Source organism: Chlorocebus sabaeus, chromosome 12, assembly GCF_047675955.1.
Source record: "Chlorocebus sabaeus isolate Y175 chromosome 12, mChlSab1.0.hap1, whole genome shotgun sequence".
Classification (NCBI taxonomy): Eukaryota; Metazoa; Chordata; class Mammalia; order Primates; family Cercopithecidae; genus Chlorocebus; species Chlorocebus sabaeus.
The window spans coordinates 27,231,420-27,246,924 of NC_132915.1; the positions used below are offsets into that span (position 1 = coordinate 27,231,420).

Here is a 15,505-nt window from a genome sequence, read left to right on the forward strand (position 1 = left end):
ACTTCTAATGAGCTTTTGTCTTAACAAGCATTGAGAAAACACTGAGCTCTTCCTTTCATTGTTCTCCCCGCCATATCAGAAAGGAGTGGAGAAAGGGCTCCAAAAAGGACCGAGCAGAGGAGGTGTTTTGTTTTGGTTTGGTTTGGCTCTTTGCAACTTACCATTCTATGAGTTCTGACCCCTTGTTATATTTTTAATAGAACATGTTTAGAAAAACATTTCCCCCATAGCTGCTTCACTGGGGTTAAAGAGGACTTCACTGCAGTCTCATTCTGGAATGGCTCAGGTTTCTCCAGTAACCAGTAATATCTGAGCAGAGTTCAATGTGAGTGACCAGGAGAGAGAGAGAGAGAGTGAGTGTATGTGTGTGTGTGTAAAGTTTGAGCATTTACCAAATGCTTGGCACCATGAGTAGGACAAAAGTCATCATACATGACATTGTTTTAGCCTCAAGAAGCCCAGCCTTGTTGGGTTGTAACAATCTGTATTTTGACTTTTGCTCAAAGGTCTGGTGAAGTGGGTTAAAATGCTGTTTCTCTAATAGAAGTTGCAGAAGTGTAGTTTTCAACTCCATGTCTTTGTTGAGTTTTTCAGGGGAGGCTTTTTTTTTTCCTTTTTGCAGCCCCATCCCTGAGCATCAAAATGCATTAATAACCCTATCTCCTACCTTGAGTAGGACCCAGCATTCATTGGTTTGCTATTGCCTTTTGCTGCCGTAGCTTTTCAACTCAGAGTTCCATAAGGGTTTATACGTAGATCTGCACATAGAGAATCAACTGCTACAGATTCATTTTACCCACATTGGGTTTCCTCGAAAAGTACTTTGTACAGGGTGTTGTTATGACTATCGTTCTGCTTAGAAGACAGCAGAGAGCCTTCATCATGAATAGATTATTGCAAAGGTGATAGATTTGGTTGGTTTTGTTTTGTTTTATCATATTTCTGCATCTCATCAGCACAGGTTAAGAGAAGCTGGGGAAAATAGAATGAATAATTTTGGATGACTCAAATGCACCACGCTGGACAGCTCCCAGCCTCTGCAGTTTCTCTATGGGTTCCAGGAAGGCTGGGACAGGAGTGAGAAAATATTCACTCCTCACACCTAGCCAAGGAGTGTCTGGAGAGTTCTGTGGAAACCAGGAGCCTGTGTGTCCTCTGTCTATGCAGCAGCTGTTGTCAGCTGTGCTTGGAAAGGTGTGAAGAGTAGGCAGAGGCAGGCTTTTGGGAGCCGGGCGATGGCAGTCACTTACAAGGGGAGCAAGTGAGATTCTTATCTTCAACAGCTCGTCTGCTTGTCTGCCTGTGTGTGTCCTCCCCAAATGCGGACACAGACCCTCCCCTGCCTTCACCTTGTGGGGTGGGGCGCAGCAGGAGGTTGTGGATGCTGGCCTGATCACATCTGGCAGGCAGGGCTTAGCTGCATTTTCGGTGGGACACAGACGTTAGCATGAATCCAAGGAAAGCAATCGGAAAGAGGGATGTGGAAGCTGTCAAGTCCCCAGGACCCCCAGGAGTCAGGACAGCCATGTGGCCAAGAGCACAGGCCTTGGTAGACAGGGCCAGTTCATGACTCTGCTTTCCAGTTATGTGAGCCTGAGTACACAGTCTAACCCTCCAAGCCCCCTCAGTTTTCTCATCTGTGAAGTGGGGTAACTTTGTGGGGTGCTTGTGAGAATTCAGTGAAAAGGGCACGAGAAGCTCTATGCTTAAACAATGTTAGTTTGTCTTTTATGAGGAATATGGAAGAAACTGGAATTGTTTGGAAACTGGAGAAGAGATTAGAGAAAGACATATCTGCAGACTTTTAAAGGATTAATGTGTGTAGCACAAGGAACAAACTTTTTTTTTTTTTTTTTTTGAGACAGAGTCTCGCTCTGTCGCCTAGGCTGGAGTGCAGTGGCATGATCTCAGCTCACTGCAACCTCCACTTCCTGGGTTCAAGCAATTCTCCTGTCTCAGCCGCCCAAGTAGCTGGGACTACAGGCACATGCTACCATATCTAGCTAGTTTTTGTATTTTTAGTAAAGGCAGGGTTTCATCATGTTGGTCAGGCTGGTCTCGAACTCCTGACCTCAGGTGATCTACCTGCCTTGGCCTCCCAAAGTGCTAGGATTACAGGCGTGAGCCACCACGCCCAGCACAAACTTATTTCTGCTGTTAAGACAATATGACTTAAAGTATGGCCTTTGCAGGAAGGCAGATTTTATATCACTAAAAGATGTGACAGAGATGCTCAGGAACACCCAGATGCTGAGTGGCCCCTGCACTCAGGAGCTGAGGGAGAAACGCTCACTCCAGATGGGAGGTTGGTTGGACCCAATGCCAGTTCTCTTCCATCCTACGACACCAAGAAATTTAGCAAAGAGGCTCAGCCTCTTTACTCTTGAAAGAATTTATGAAACCAGAAATTGTGTGGAATAAAACAGAAAAAATAATTTCCAAGGGACCCATTGGGGACCAAATGGCAAGCTCATTTGCTTAGAAGTGTTAGTAACTTCCTCATTGTATTAGCTTGGGCTGCCATGGCACACAACCACAGACTGGGTGGCTGAAACAACAGAACCTTATTTCCTCACAGTTCTGGAGACTGGGAGTCCAAGGTGGAGGCGGGGGACGGGTTGGTTTCTTTGGAGGCCTCTCTCCTTGGCTTGTAGATGGTGGCTTCATTGCTGTCTTCCCACCGTCTTCCCTAATCTTCACATGTCTGTGTCCTCGTCTCCTCTTATAAAGACACGAGTGGTGGATTAAGGCCCGCCCTCATGACCTTGTTTAACATCAGTTGCCTCTTTAAAGGCGTTAACTTCAAATGCAGTCATTTTCTGGGGTGCTGGGGGTTAAGGCTTCAACATAGGGATTTTGGGGAGGGGGACACATGACAATCATCTCCAAGGGATTTATCCTTTGAGTCGTGGGGACTATTGACCATGACGGCCCTTCGGAATTTTTTTCATGTTCTTTAAACTGTATCCTGTCTGATTCCTTTCTCTTAGGTGAACGGCCCTTTCCCTGCACTTGGCCAGACTGCCTTAAAAAGTTCTCCCGCTCAGACGAGCTGACGCGCCACTACCGGACCCACACTGGGGAAAAGCAGTTCCGCTGTCCGCTGTGTGAGAAGCGCTTCATGAGGAGTGACCACCTCACAAAGCACGCCCGGCGGCACACCGAGTTCCACCCCAGCATGATCAAGCGATCGAAAAAGGCGCTGGCCAGCGCTTTGTGAGGTGCTGCCCGTGGAAGCCAGGGAAAGATGGACCCCGAAAGGACAAAAGTACTCCCAGGAAGCAGACGCGTGAAAACTGAGCCCCGGAAGAGGCACACCGACGGCACAGGAAGTCACTGCTCTTTGATCAATATTCTGATTTTCCTCTCCCTGCATTGTTTTTAAAAAGCACATTGTAGCCTAAGATCAAAGTCAACAACACTTGGTCCCCTTGAAGAGGCAACTCTCTGAACCCGTCTCTGACTGTTGGAGGGAAGGCGAATGCTTTTGGGTTTTTTGGTTTTTGTTTTTGGTTTTTTTCTCCTTTTATTTTTTTCGGGGGAGGGTAGGGGGTGGGCGGGGGGGGAGGGGGGTAAGGCCAAGACTGGGGTAGAATTTTAAAGATTCAACACTGGTGTACATATGTCCGACTGGGTGAGTTGACCTGTGGCCTCGCACAGTGATTCTGGGCCCTTTATGCTTGCTGTCTCACAGAATTGTTTTCTTACCTTTTAATGTAATGACGAGTGTGCTTCAGTTTGTTTAGCAAAACCACTCTCTTGAATCACGTTAACTTTTGAGATTAAAAAAAAAAACCGCCATAGCACAGCTGTCTTTATGCAAGCAAGAGCACATCTACTCCAGCATGATCTGTCATCTAAAGACTTGAAAACAAAAATCAGTTACTTATAGTCAATGGGTAAGCAGAGTCTGAATTTATATTAATCAAGACAAACCTTTGAAAGGTTACACTAAGTACAGAACTTTTAAACCTTGCTTTGTATGAGTTGTACTTTTTGAACATAAGCTGCACTTTTATTTTCTAATGCAGAGGATGAATAAGTTAAATACATGCTTTGAGGATAGAAGCAGACATTCTGTTTGGCACCACGTTATTATCTGCTTATTTTACAATATACACGTTTCCCTAAGAAATCGTGGCAGAGATGTGAGGGCAGAATACACACAACAGATGCTGAAGGAGGAGGAGGGTAGTGTTTTGCAAAAGAAAAAAGAAAAGAACCAACAGAATTTTAACTCTATTAACTTTTCCAAATTTTCCTATGCTTTCAGTTAACATCATTATTGTATCCTAATGCCACTAGGGGGGAGAGCTTTTGACTCTGTTGGGTTTTATTTAAATGTGTGCATAATAGTAATGAGATCTGGAATTTTTTGGTGAAAAAGGTTTGTTGGTCTCCTTCCTGTGTTCCTACAAAACTCCCACTCTCAGGTGCAAGAGTTATGTAGAAGGAAAGGGAGCTGAAATAGAAACAGAAAAATCAACCTTTATAAGTAGTGAACGCCAAGGGAAAATACCACGATGATTTCAGAGGAGACTCTGCAAAATCGTCCCTTTTGGAGAACGTAGGCGACATGGAATACTACGAATGAAATCACATCACTGTATCTTTTACATCAATAGCCTCACCACTAATATGTCTTGTATCTAGGTGTCTATAAATGGCTGAAACCACTACATCCATATATGCCATTTACCTGAAAACTTAACTGTGGCCTTTACGAGGCCAGAAAAGTGAACTGAGTTTTCATAGTTAAGAAAAGACCTCAAATGAGGGGAGTCAGCAGTGATCATGGGGGAAATGTTTACATTTTTTTTTTCTTCAGAAGTAACGCTTTCTGATGATTTTATCTGATATTTAAAACAGGGAGCTATGGTGCACTCTAGTTTATACTTGTGCTCTGAAATGTGTTGCGTAAACATAGGGTGCCTACCTATTTCACCTGACACATACTCGTTTCTGATTCAGAATCAGTGTGGGCTCCTGCAGTGGGCGCGGGTCACGGCTGACTCCAACTTCCAATACAACAGCCATCACTAGCACGGTGTTTTTTTGTTTAACCAACATAGTTGTATTAGTAGTTCTATAAAGAGAACTGCTTTTAACATTAGGGACTGGGAGCAGTCCATGGGATAAAAAGGAAAGTGTTTTCTCACGAGAAAACATGTCAGGAAAAATAAAGAACACTTTCTACCTCTGTTTCAGATTTTTGAAACACTTATTTTAAACCAAATTTTAATTTCTGTGTCCAAAATAAGTTTTAAGGACATCTGTTCTTCCATACGAAATAGGTTAGGCTGCCTATTTCTTACTGAGCTCATGGAATGGTTCTGCTTATGATACTCTGCACGCTGCCTTTTAGTGAGTGAGGAGTTTGGGGTTGCCTAGCAACTTGCTAACTTGTAAAAAGTCATCTTTCCCTCACAGAAAGAAACGAAAGAAAACAAAGCAAAGTCAGTGAAAGACAATCTTTATAGTTTCAGGAGTAAATCTATATGTGGCTTTTGTCAAGCACTTAGATGGATATAAATGCAGCAACTTGTTTTAAAAAAATGCACAATTTACTTCCCAAAAAAGTTGTTACTTGCCTTTTCAAGTTGTTGACAAACACACATTTGATATTCTCCTATATGTTATAGTAATGTAACGTATAAACTCAATACTTTTTATTCTTTGTGATTAAATCCTGTTTTAAAATGTCACAAAACAGGAACCAGCATTCTAATTAGATTTACTATATCAAGATATGGTTCAAATAGGACTACTAGAGTTCGTTGAACACTAAAACTATGAAACAATTACTTTTTATATTAAAAAGACCATGGATTTAACTTATGAAAATCCAAATGCAGGATAGTAATTTTTGTTTACTTTTTTAACCAAACTGAATTTTTGAAAGACTATTGCAGGTGTTTAAAACGAAAGAAAAGCTGTTTTATCTAATACTGTAAGTAGTTGTCATATTCTGGAAAATTTAATAGTTTTAGAGTTAAGATATCTCCTCTCCTTGGTTAGGGAAGAAGAAAGCCCTTCACCATTGTGGAATGATGCCCTGGCTTTAAGGTTTAGCTCCACATCATGCTTCTTTTGAGAATTCTATTTGGTAGTTATAATTACAGAAACTGATTAGTTTGTCAGTTTGCAGATAGATTTAGCACAGTACTCATCACTCTGGATAGATTGAGATGTTCTTTCACAACAGATGATCTGTAACACTGTAAGATACTGATCTTTACAACTGTTTAATCAGTTTTATTTTTGTACAGTATTAGTGACCTAAGTTATTTTGCTGTCCCGTTTTTGTAAATCAAATGAAATTATAAAAGAGGATTCTGACAGTAGGTATTTTGTACATATGTATATATGTTGTCCAAATAAAAATAATAAATGATAAAGACTGAATTGTTCCAGCCATTATGTGATGTAAAAGGGGGCTATTTCACCATAATGAAAGTTACTTCTTTAACCTGTGTTCACAGGATTTTGGGATGAGTGCAAAGATGATTTTACCCTGTACCTCTTAACACTCGCAATATTTATATAGACTTGTGTGTATATACAAGACCTCTGAGGAAGTAGATAGAATAGAGGTCACTTGAAACCGTTATGTTATGCTGGAGGGGAATATTTATATTTTGGGAGATAAATCACTTTAAGAGGCTTTTAGAGCTCATAATTGTACAGGGTGTACTAGGAACTGGTCAGAGAAAGTTGTAAGCTCAGATTGTCCTCCTGAGATACGATATTAATAAGAACACACAAGTTGAGGTTTCATTGGCTCCACAGTAGAAACTAACACCAAGCAAAGACAAGCATCCACGTGTGTGTGTGTGTGTGTGTGTGTGTGTGTGATTTATGCAGATATGTACTAGCTATTACATATTAATTAAGCTTTTATTGTAAACTAGTCATGGTGTTGGGTGTTTAGGTTTTTCTCGTTTAATCCTTATAGCAGCTGTGTATAGTAGATAATTATTATTATGTACCTATTTCTGATGAGGAAATTGAGGATTGGATAACTTGCCAAGAGGCACATCTAATAAGTGGCACTAACAGTGTTTAAATTTGGATCTGCTGAATCCAACCCTCCATCTTTCTTTGCCTGCATCACAGCAGCAAGGGATTTACTGGAGTGTACCATTCATTTGACCCATTTTATTGAGCACACCTATTCATGCCAGGCACTGTTGTCACTGTGGATACAAAGGTGAAAACACAGACAAGGTCCCTGTGTTCAGGGAGCTTCTGTTAGTAGAGGGAAATACATAGTAAGTAAACAGATTATCCATGTACTCTCAGATAGGGAGAAGCATAGTGGCAAGAATAGAATAGGGTGATGTGATTGTGACTTGGAGGGTGGGGAGAGGGTACTACAGATTGAGGAGGCAGGGAAGACCTCCCTGAGGGTCTTCACATTTAAGCTGGGACCTAGATGACAAGAAGGAGCTAGCCTCAGAAAATGTGTAGGGAGTGTGGAAGGAGTTTGACAGGAATGTGACCAGCGTTTGGCGGAACAGGATGACAGTGGGGTGGCTGCAATATAAACTGGACGAGAAGAGAAGGGAAGTGCTGGGTCCCAGTTCACAAGGGCCATGCATTGCAGGTTGTAACACGGTGTTTGCTTTTGATTCTAAGGGGAGGGGCAATCTGTTGGAAGTTTTAAAGCAGAAGAATGCTACGATCCCACTTGTATTTCAGCAAGCTCTTTCTGAGTGCTAAGGAAAATGGATTTTAGAGGGACAAGAGTGGAAGCTGGGAAACTAGCCAGAAGACTTCTATTTGTCCAGGCAAAAGATGATGGTTTTCCAGACCAGGCGGTTAGCAATGGAGATGGAAAGAAATGAAGGGTTTCAAGAAATACATCAGAGGCAGAGTCATTTGGACTTGGTTATGTTAGGATGTCGGGGGTAAGGCATAAAAAAGTCCAGTAATGACCCTCAAGTCTATGGCCTGAGCAACAAGTAGATGTTACTGCAGAGTGGTGAGGGTGGAGGAAAGGGGGAGAAAGTGGGTGGATGAGGGAAAGGGTTCATCTTTGGACATGTTGAGGTTGCAGTGCCTGTCAACTGGGAATGTCAAGAGAACAATTGTATGTATTAGTTCAGATCTCAAAAGAAGTGGACTGGACTGGAAATTTGGATGTCGTAGTCATATTTGACAGTAATTGGAGCCAAAGAAGTGGATGACATCACCTGGGAGAAGAAGTAGTTAGAGCCTAGAACCAAAGAGGAGGAGAAGGAGGAGGCAGAAACGTAGCTCAGGAAATAACAGGACAAACAAAACCCAGAAAATTGCAGGGCTGTTAAGTAAGGGACGGGGTGGGCTAGTCAATTGTGCTGCATGGCATTGAGGAGTATAGTAAGACCAGTGCTGAAAAGCGTCCCCTGAATTTAGGAATCTGAGGTTATTGGTGACTGATTAGAGCCATTTTATTAGAATGGCAGAAATAAACAGCTGGTTGGGGAGGGGGAGGAGTAATCTTGAGGTGAAAATTATAAATAGAAAGTATAGTCAATTCTTGCATAGTTTGCAGAAAACAAAAGCAGACTTATTTATAAACAGCAAAAGACAGGAAAAAGAGAAGGCACAAGAAAAACAAAGACAAAATAAGACGAAGGAAAATAGAATGCACATGCCACTTAAACCTCCTTACTAAAAGTTAGATTCTCAATTTGGATCAAAAGCAAAGTCACAGCACCTCAAGAGGCTGAGGCAGAAGGATGGCTTGAACTCAGGAGTTCAAGGCTGCAATGAGCTGTGATTATGCACTGCACTCCAGCCTGAGTGACAGAGAGAGACACTGTCTCTAAAAACAGACTGCATTTTTTATCACTAGACAATAAAATGAGCAATTAATAACAAAAGGATAATTTTGAAAGACTAAAAATAGTAGAGATTAAAATACTGTCAAAATAATTTTTAGATCAAGACAGAAAATACAAATTATAGTCAGTTTAAAACAATAGAAAAAACAGTATATCTATAATATACCGTATACCCTAAAGCAGTACTTACAGAAAAATTCAGAGCCCCCATATGCTTCATTATCATCTATGAAAAAATACAAATAAGCCAAGCGATCAATTTATGTTTGAAATGAACAGTATCTAGGAAAAGCATGAGAAAATAAAATGAGATTAACATAGAAACCCAAGCAGTGGATCTTTGAAAAGAACAATAAAATAGACACACTTTTGATAAAGCCAAACAAAAAAAGAGAAAATCTAAATATATATTATGAATGAGAAGAGAGGTCTAACTACAGATAAAATCAACTAATAATTTTGGCCATCTTGATAAAATGTCTTAGAAAACTTTTCATGGGTGGCACAGTTGTATAGACTGAAAACTACTTTTTTAACTGACAAGAGTTTTGATGGGTGGTACAGTTGTATAGACTGAGAACTAATTTTTTGATTGACAAATATCAGAGAACTTCAGCACCCAAATTATATAGACAACATCTTTCAAACCTTTAAGGAACCAATAATTTCTCTAAACGATTAGAGGCCAGGTGCAGTGGCTCACACCTGTAAGCCCAGCATTTTGGGAGGCTGAGGTGGGAGGATCGCTTGAGGCTGGGAGTTTTAAACTAGCCAACAAAGTGGGATCCTTTCTCTACAAAAAATAAAATAAAATATTAGCTGGGCACATGACTGTATTTCCATCTACTTGAGAGGCTGAGATAGGAGGATCACTTGAGTCCAGGAGCTTGAGGCTATAGTGAGATGCGATCACGTCACTGCACTCCAGCCTGGGCGACAGAGCAAGACTCCATTTCTAAAAATATATGTAAGTAAATTAAAAAAAAAAAAAAAAAACTGTTAGAACATAGACCATAGAAAATAATGGAAAACATCTTGATTCATTCAAATAATAGAAAACCTTCTTAATTCATAGTTTAACTCGACCTACAAGAATAGTCAAGAATATTTTACAAAGGAAAAGTAACTTAGGGGAATATGCCTTACCAGAAATGATAGTTTATTTTGAAGACATAAGAACGTATAATAATCAGCGGGGTGCAGTGGCTCACGCCTGTAATCCCAGAAGTTTGGGAGACTGAGGCAGACGGATCACGAGGTAAGGAGTTCAAGACCAGCCTGGCCAACATGGTGAAACCCCGTCTCTACTAAAAATACAAAAATTAGCTAGGTGTGGTGGTACGTGCCTGTAGTCTCAGCTACTCAGGAGGCTGAGGCAGGAGAATCACTTGAACCCGGGAGGTGGAGGCTGCAGTGAGCCGAGACTGTGCCACAGAACTCCAGCTTGGGCAACAGAGTGAGACTTCACGTCAAAAAAAAAAAAAAAAAAAAAGTATAAAAATTTAATATATTTTGTAAGAGTGGTGGTCCGGTGCAGGGCCCATGCCTGTACTCCCAGCACTTTGGGAGGCTGAGGTAGGAGGATGGCTTGAAGCCAGGAGTTTGAGACCAGTCTAGGCAGCAAAGTGGGCTTGGTGGTATGCGCTTGTAATCCCAGCTGCTCAGGAGGCTGAGGTGGGAGGATAATTTAAACTCAGGAGTGTGAGGCTGCAGTGAGCTATAATAGAGCTACTATACTCCAACCTGGGCAACACAGTGAGACCCCATCTAAAGAAAAAAAAAAAGTGGCATCACAAATCAGTGGGGAAATACATGTATTATCCACTAAATTTTGTTTAGATAAGATATTATGCAGGAATAATTCAAATTATATCACATTGTATATCAAAATAAATTCTATATACATTAAAGATGTAAGTAAAATGATAAAAGCATTTAAAATATAGGTGAAGATTAATGAATCATGATTTGCACAAAACTAAAGGTAGAAACTTTTAAAGATGTGAAACTATTATAAATGAAAAATTAGCCTAAACAAAGTTAAAAAGTATGGATATGGATATGGAAAAATTCACATTAATAGGATTAATATCTTTACAACTTACAAGTCAATATGAAAAAATGAACGCATATTTAGAAAAATCTGGCAAATGATATAAACTGACATTTTATAAAATAAGAAATAAAAACAGCCAATAAACTTTTCTTAAATATTTGCTATGCTTTCAAAGAAATGTATTATAAAATAGTGAGGTACAGTTATCTGCCTATGCTGGTACAGATTAAAAAATATAAAATACCCTTTTGGTTAAGAACTGGGGGAAAAGGACATATTGCTAGTGGGGATCCAAACTGGCACAATTTTTCTAGGAGATAATTGGGCCATAAGAATTTAAAAACTACACAAATGTTCATGTACTTTTCAAAGCAATTGCATGCCCAAGGAATTATCACGAAAGTTTGCAAAGATTTAGCTGCAAAAAAAAAATGTACATGGTAGCATTTTTTATAATAGTGAAAATTTGAAAACAATATCAATGTTCAGTTCTCATGGATGGTTTAAATAACAGTAGGGGCCAGGCGCGGTGGCTCACTCATGTAATCCCAGCACTTTGGGAGGCCCAGGTGGGTGGATCACCTGAGGTCAGGAGTTTGAGACCAGCCTGGCCAACATGGCAAAACCCTGTCTCTACTAAAAATACAAAAAGTAGCTGGGCATGGTGGCATGTGCCTGTAATCCCAGCTACTCAGGAAGCCGAGGCAGGAGAATCGCTTGAACCCGGGAGGTGGAGGTTGCAATGACCTGAGATCCCCGCACTGCACTCCAGCCTGGGTGACAGAGTGAGGCTCTGTCTCAAATAAATACATAAATAAATACCAGTAGAATAGTAGGCATCCATTACAAATTGATGTAGAATAGCTTCTCACCAAGGATATTCTGTAGTACATTAACTTTGTAAATGTTACCTTATAGGAGGATCCTATGATTAGATAAGCGTGGGATACCCAGGTGAGGTGAACCAAGTTTCTCTACTGAATTTCTTTGCAGAGTTTTTGTTGTGATCCAGTATGCATCATTCATATCCCAGGGGCTGATGCATCTTGCAGAATTGCACAAACTTATTTGACTATGGTCATTTGGCCCTAGTTTGTTTGTTTGTTTTTAGAGACATTATGAAAATCGGACTTTGAGAAATGACATAGAAATATGTTCACAATATATTTCTATAAAAAGCAGCTAACCCAAAATAGTCTCAGTTTAAAACATGTATATGTGCTCAGAAAAAAAAAAAAGGATTTTTTTTTTATTCTTTGCAGAGGATTTAAAGGATACTATACAAGAATGTTTTAAAGGATACTATACAAGAATGTTAACCATGATTATCTTGACACATAAGAGTAGGGATAATTTTAAATTTATACTCCTTATCTATATTATGCTAAGGTTTCTACGAAAAGAATATATATTACACTTGTAAAAAGAAGGGAGAAAAAAGGAAATGCCCAGAAGTCAATGTAAATGTGATATTTTATTCACTTATTTATTCTGCAATACAAATGCAGTCATGCATAAATGCCACATTTTAGAACAGCAACATGAAGCCCCTAGCTCTTGCACGAGGGTTAACTTGCCCAACTATGGGGTCACAACCAGAAGTCAGTTTGGGTTGATTTGGGGTGGCCTCTGTGGCTGCAGCCCTGGCAGAGCAGCGAATTCTTGATATCTCTCATCTGTTCTCTAGTTCACGTGGCCTTTGTTCACCCTGGCAATGAGACAGTTGCTTCTTGAGTTTCAACTCAAGTAAAGAGTTGAATGCAGTTTTTACTCCTGGTTTTCACTACAAACTCAATTCTTCCTAAGTCAAATGGTATCATTTAGGGTTTTCTCAAAAGACCAACCTGTGTTAGGCCATTCTCACATTGCATTGCTATAAAGAAATACCTGAGACTGGGTGATTTATAAAGAAGAGGTACGATTGGCTCATGGTCTGCAGGCTGTACAGGAAGCATGGTGCTGGCATCTGCCCAGAAACTGTCTTTTTTTTTTTTTGAGACGAGTCTTGATCCGTCGCCCAGGCTGGAGTGCAGTGGCACGATCTCAGCTCACTGCCACCTCCACCTCCTGGGTGCAATTCTCCTGTCTCAGCCTCCCAACAACTGGGTTACAGGTGCCCACCACTACATCTGGCTAATTTTTGTATTTTTTAGTAGAGACAGGGTTTTGCCACGTTGGCTAGGCTGGTCTCGAACTCCTGACCTCAAGTGACACTCCTGCCTCGGCCTCCCAAAGTGCTGGGATTACAGATGTGAGCCACCATACCTGGCCAGAAAATTTTCAGTCATGGTGGAAGGCAAAGGGGGAGCAGCCACATCGCATGGCCAGAGCAGGCACCAGAGAGAGGGGAGAGGTGCTACACTTTTTTTTTTTTTTTTTTTTTTTTTTTTGAGAAGGAGTTTTGCTCTTGTCACCCAGGCTGGAGGGCAATGGCATGGTCTTGACTCACTGCAACTTCCACCTCCCAGGTTCAAGTGATTCTCCTGCCTCAGCCTCCTGAGTAGCTGGGATTACGGGCATCCACCACTATGCCCAGCTAATTTTTGTATTTTTAGTAGGGATGGGGTTCTGCCATGTTGCCTGGCTAGTCTTAAGCTCCTGACCTCAGGTGTGATCCTCCTGCCTCAGCCTCCCAAAGTCCTGAGAATACAGGCATGAGCCACCATGCCTGGCCAACTATACACTTTTAAACAACCAGATCTCATGAGAACTCACCATCACAAGAACACCATGCAGCAGATGGTGCTAAACTATTCTTGAAGGATCAACTCCTGTGATCCAATCACTTCTCACCAGGCCCCACCTCCCACACTGGGAATTACAATTCAACATGAGATTTGGGTGGGGACACAGATCCAAATCATATCATGACCCATGTTCAAATCCTAGCTGGGTACCAGGTCCAAGCAAGTTATTTAATTTCTCTGAGACTCAGTTTGTGTGGATGTATGTGTAATATTCCATAGCATCCTTGTGAAGAGTAAATCAATAAAATATGTAAACTGTTAGCTCAATGCCCCTACACAAGGCTAACAGTTTTGAAACACTAGGTTTCCAACAAATATCTGTTCTTTTCATTTCTCGCATTCAGAGTGAATATGGCCCTCAATGAATAATAAGTTTCAACCCATTTTCTCTTTCTTGAGTGGGTCCAGTTTTCTTACATCAGCCTTTGCTTATACAAATGAGTGTTGGTGTCTGCAGACTACAGCCCCAAGTGAAATTTGGCCAATAGTCTGTTTTTGTAGGGTTAGTGAACTAATAATGTTTTTTACATTTTTAAATGGTTGAAGAAACAAAAATATTTTTTAAATAAAAAGATATTTTGTGTATTTATCAAATACATAAAGATTATGTGAAATTCAAATTTCAGCATTCATGAATAAAGTTTTATTGGAATGCAGCTCTTCTTATACACTTATTGCCTATGGCTGCAGTCACACACACTAGGTTTTGGCCCTCAAAGTCTAAAACATTTACTCTCTGGTCCTTTGCAGAAAATAAACAATAACAAAACACAAAAAAAGCTAACTTCAGCTCTCGGCAATCTATTACATAAGTGTTTCTTGAAGGCCAGCATTAAAAAGAAGGAAGTTTCTGCTTCTCAGAAATGAAAACAAAGATGAGAAAGATGTTGCTCATTGGATTGCATTTTTTTTTTTAAGTACACAAAATAATGTTTTTTGAAGGCTTAATTTTTGAAATCTCAGCCGGGCGTGGTGACTCACACCTGTAATCCCAGCACTTTGGGAGGCTGAGGTGGGAGGATCAGTTGAGCCCAGGAGTTCAAAACCTGCCTGGGCAACAGAGCGAGACCCCTGTCTCTTAATAAAAATAAATAAATCTCCATTTCCATCACATTTCTTCAACTCCTATGAATTCTGTGATAGGTTTGGGTTCACAAACCTTGGCACAGCTAAGATTGCATGTTTCCTTCTGTATTCTCTGCCTGCCCATTGGTTAGGAGCCACCACATTGACGGTTAAAATGTTTTTATGGTTAAGCTTTTAGGTTGGTTATCTCCATTTTAAAATAATTCTTATTTGCTTATCAGTTCTAAGTTCTGATTTATTTTTGTTTTTGTATTTGCTTCTGTACTGATTGATATTTAATCAGCAGTACTGTAGGCATTTTTTTTTTTTTTGTCATTAGCCTCCCCTATTTAATGATTTATAGACAAACATCTGAGAAGACCCTGTGATTCTTTTGTAATGCGAGGATTCTGGTGAAGCGTGGCCGGCTTCACCTTCTCATTCACCTGTAGGTAGGTAAGATAGTCCATACTAATGGCAGGTATTCTGTTTAACACAGCAAAAGGCATCCCCAGGAACAAGGATGTAGAGTCCCTTGGGTAGAGCCTCTGTAGGAAGATTACTTTTTTCTCCTTTCCCCTATGGTAATGAGTATTTTGGTAGAGACTCTGCAACCGCGCCCAGCTGCATAAATCAGGCTTATGCTGAGTTTAAATAATTGGAGGGCAAATCTAGTACACCATTTGTTCCATTATGCTTTTTCTACAAAAGTAAAAAATCTTTTTTTTTTTTTTCTGCCCGCAAGACAGAGTCTCGCTCTGTCGCCCAGGCTGGAGTGCAGTGGGTGCGATTTCCCCTCACTGCAACTT

General features: G+C 40.6%; 1 protein-coding gene across 1 annotated transcript in view; it reads left to right on the forward strand.

Moving 5' to 3' along the window:
- Positions 1-6,405, forward strand: part of KLF9 (KLF transcription factor 9) — a 30,185-nt gene extending 23,780 nt beyond the window's left edge. Inside the window, exon 2 of the mRNA XM_007969484.3 lies at positions 2,991-6,405. Coding sequence (XP_007967675.1) covers positions 2,991-3,220 — 230 coding nt within the window. The 3' untranslated portion in view covers positions 3,221-6,405. The remainder of the gene's footprint in view (positions 1-2,990) is intronic.
- Positions 6,406-15,505: the final 9,100 nt, after the last annotated feature.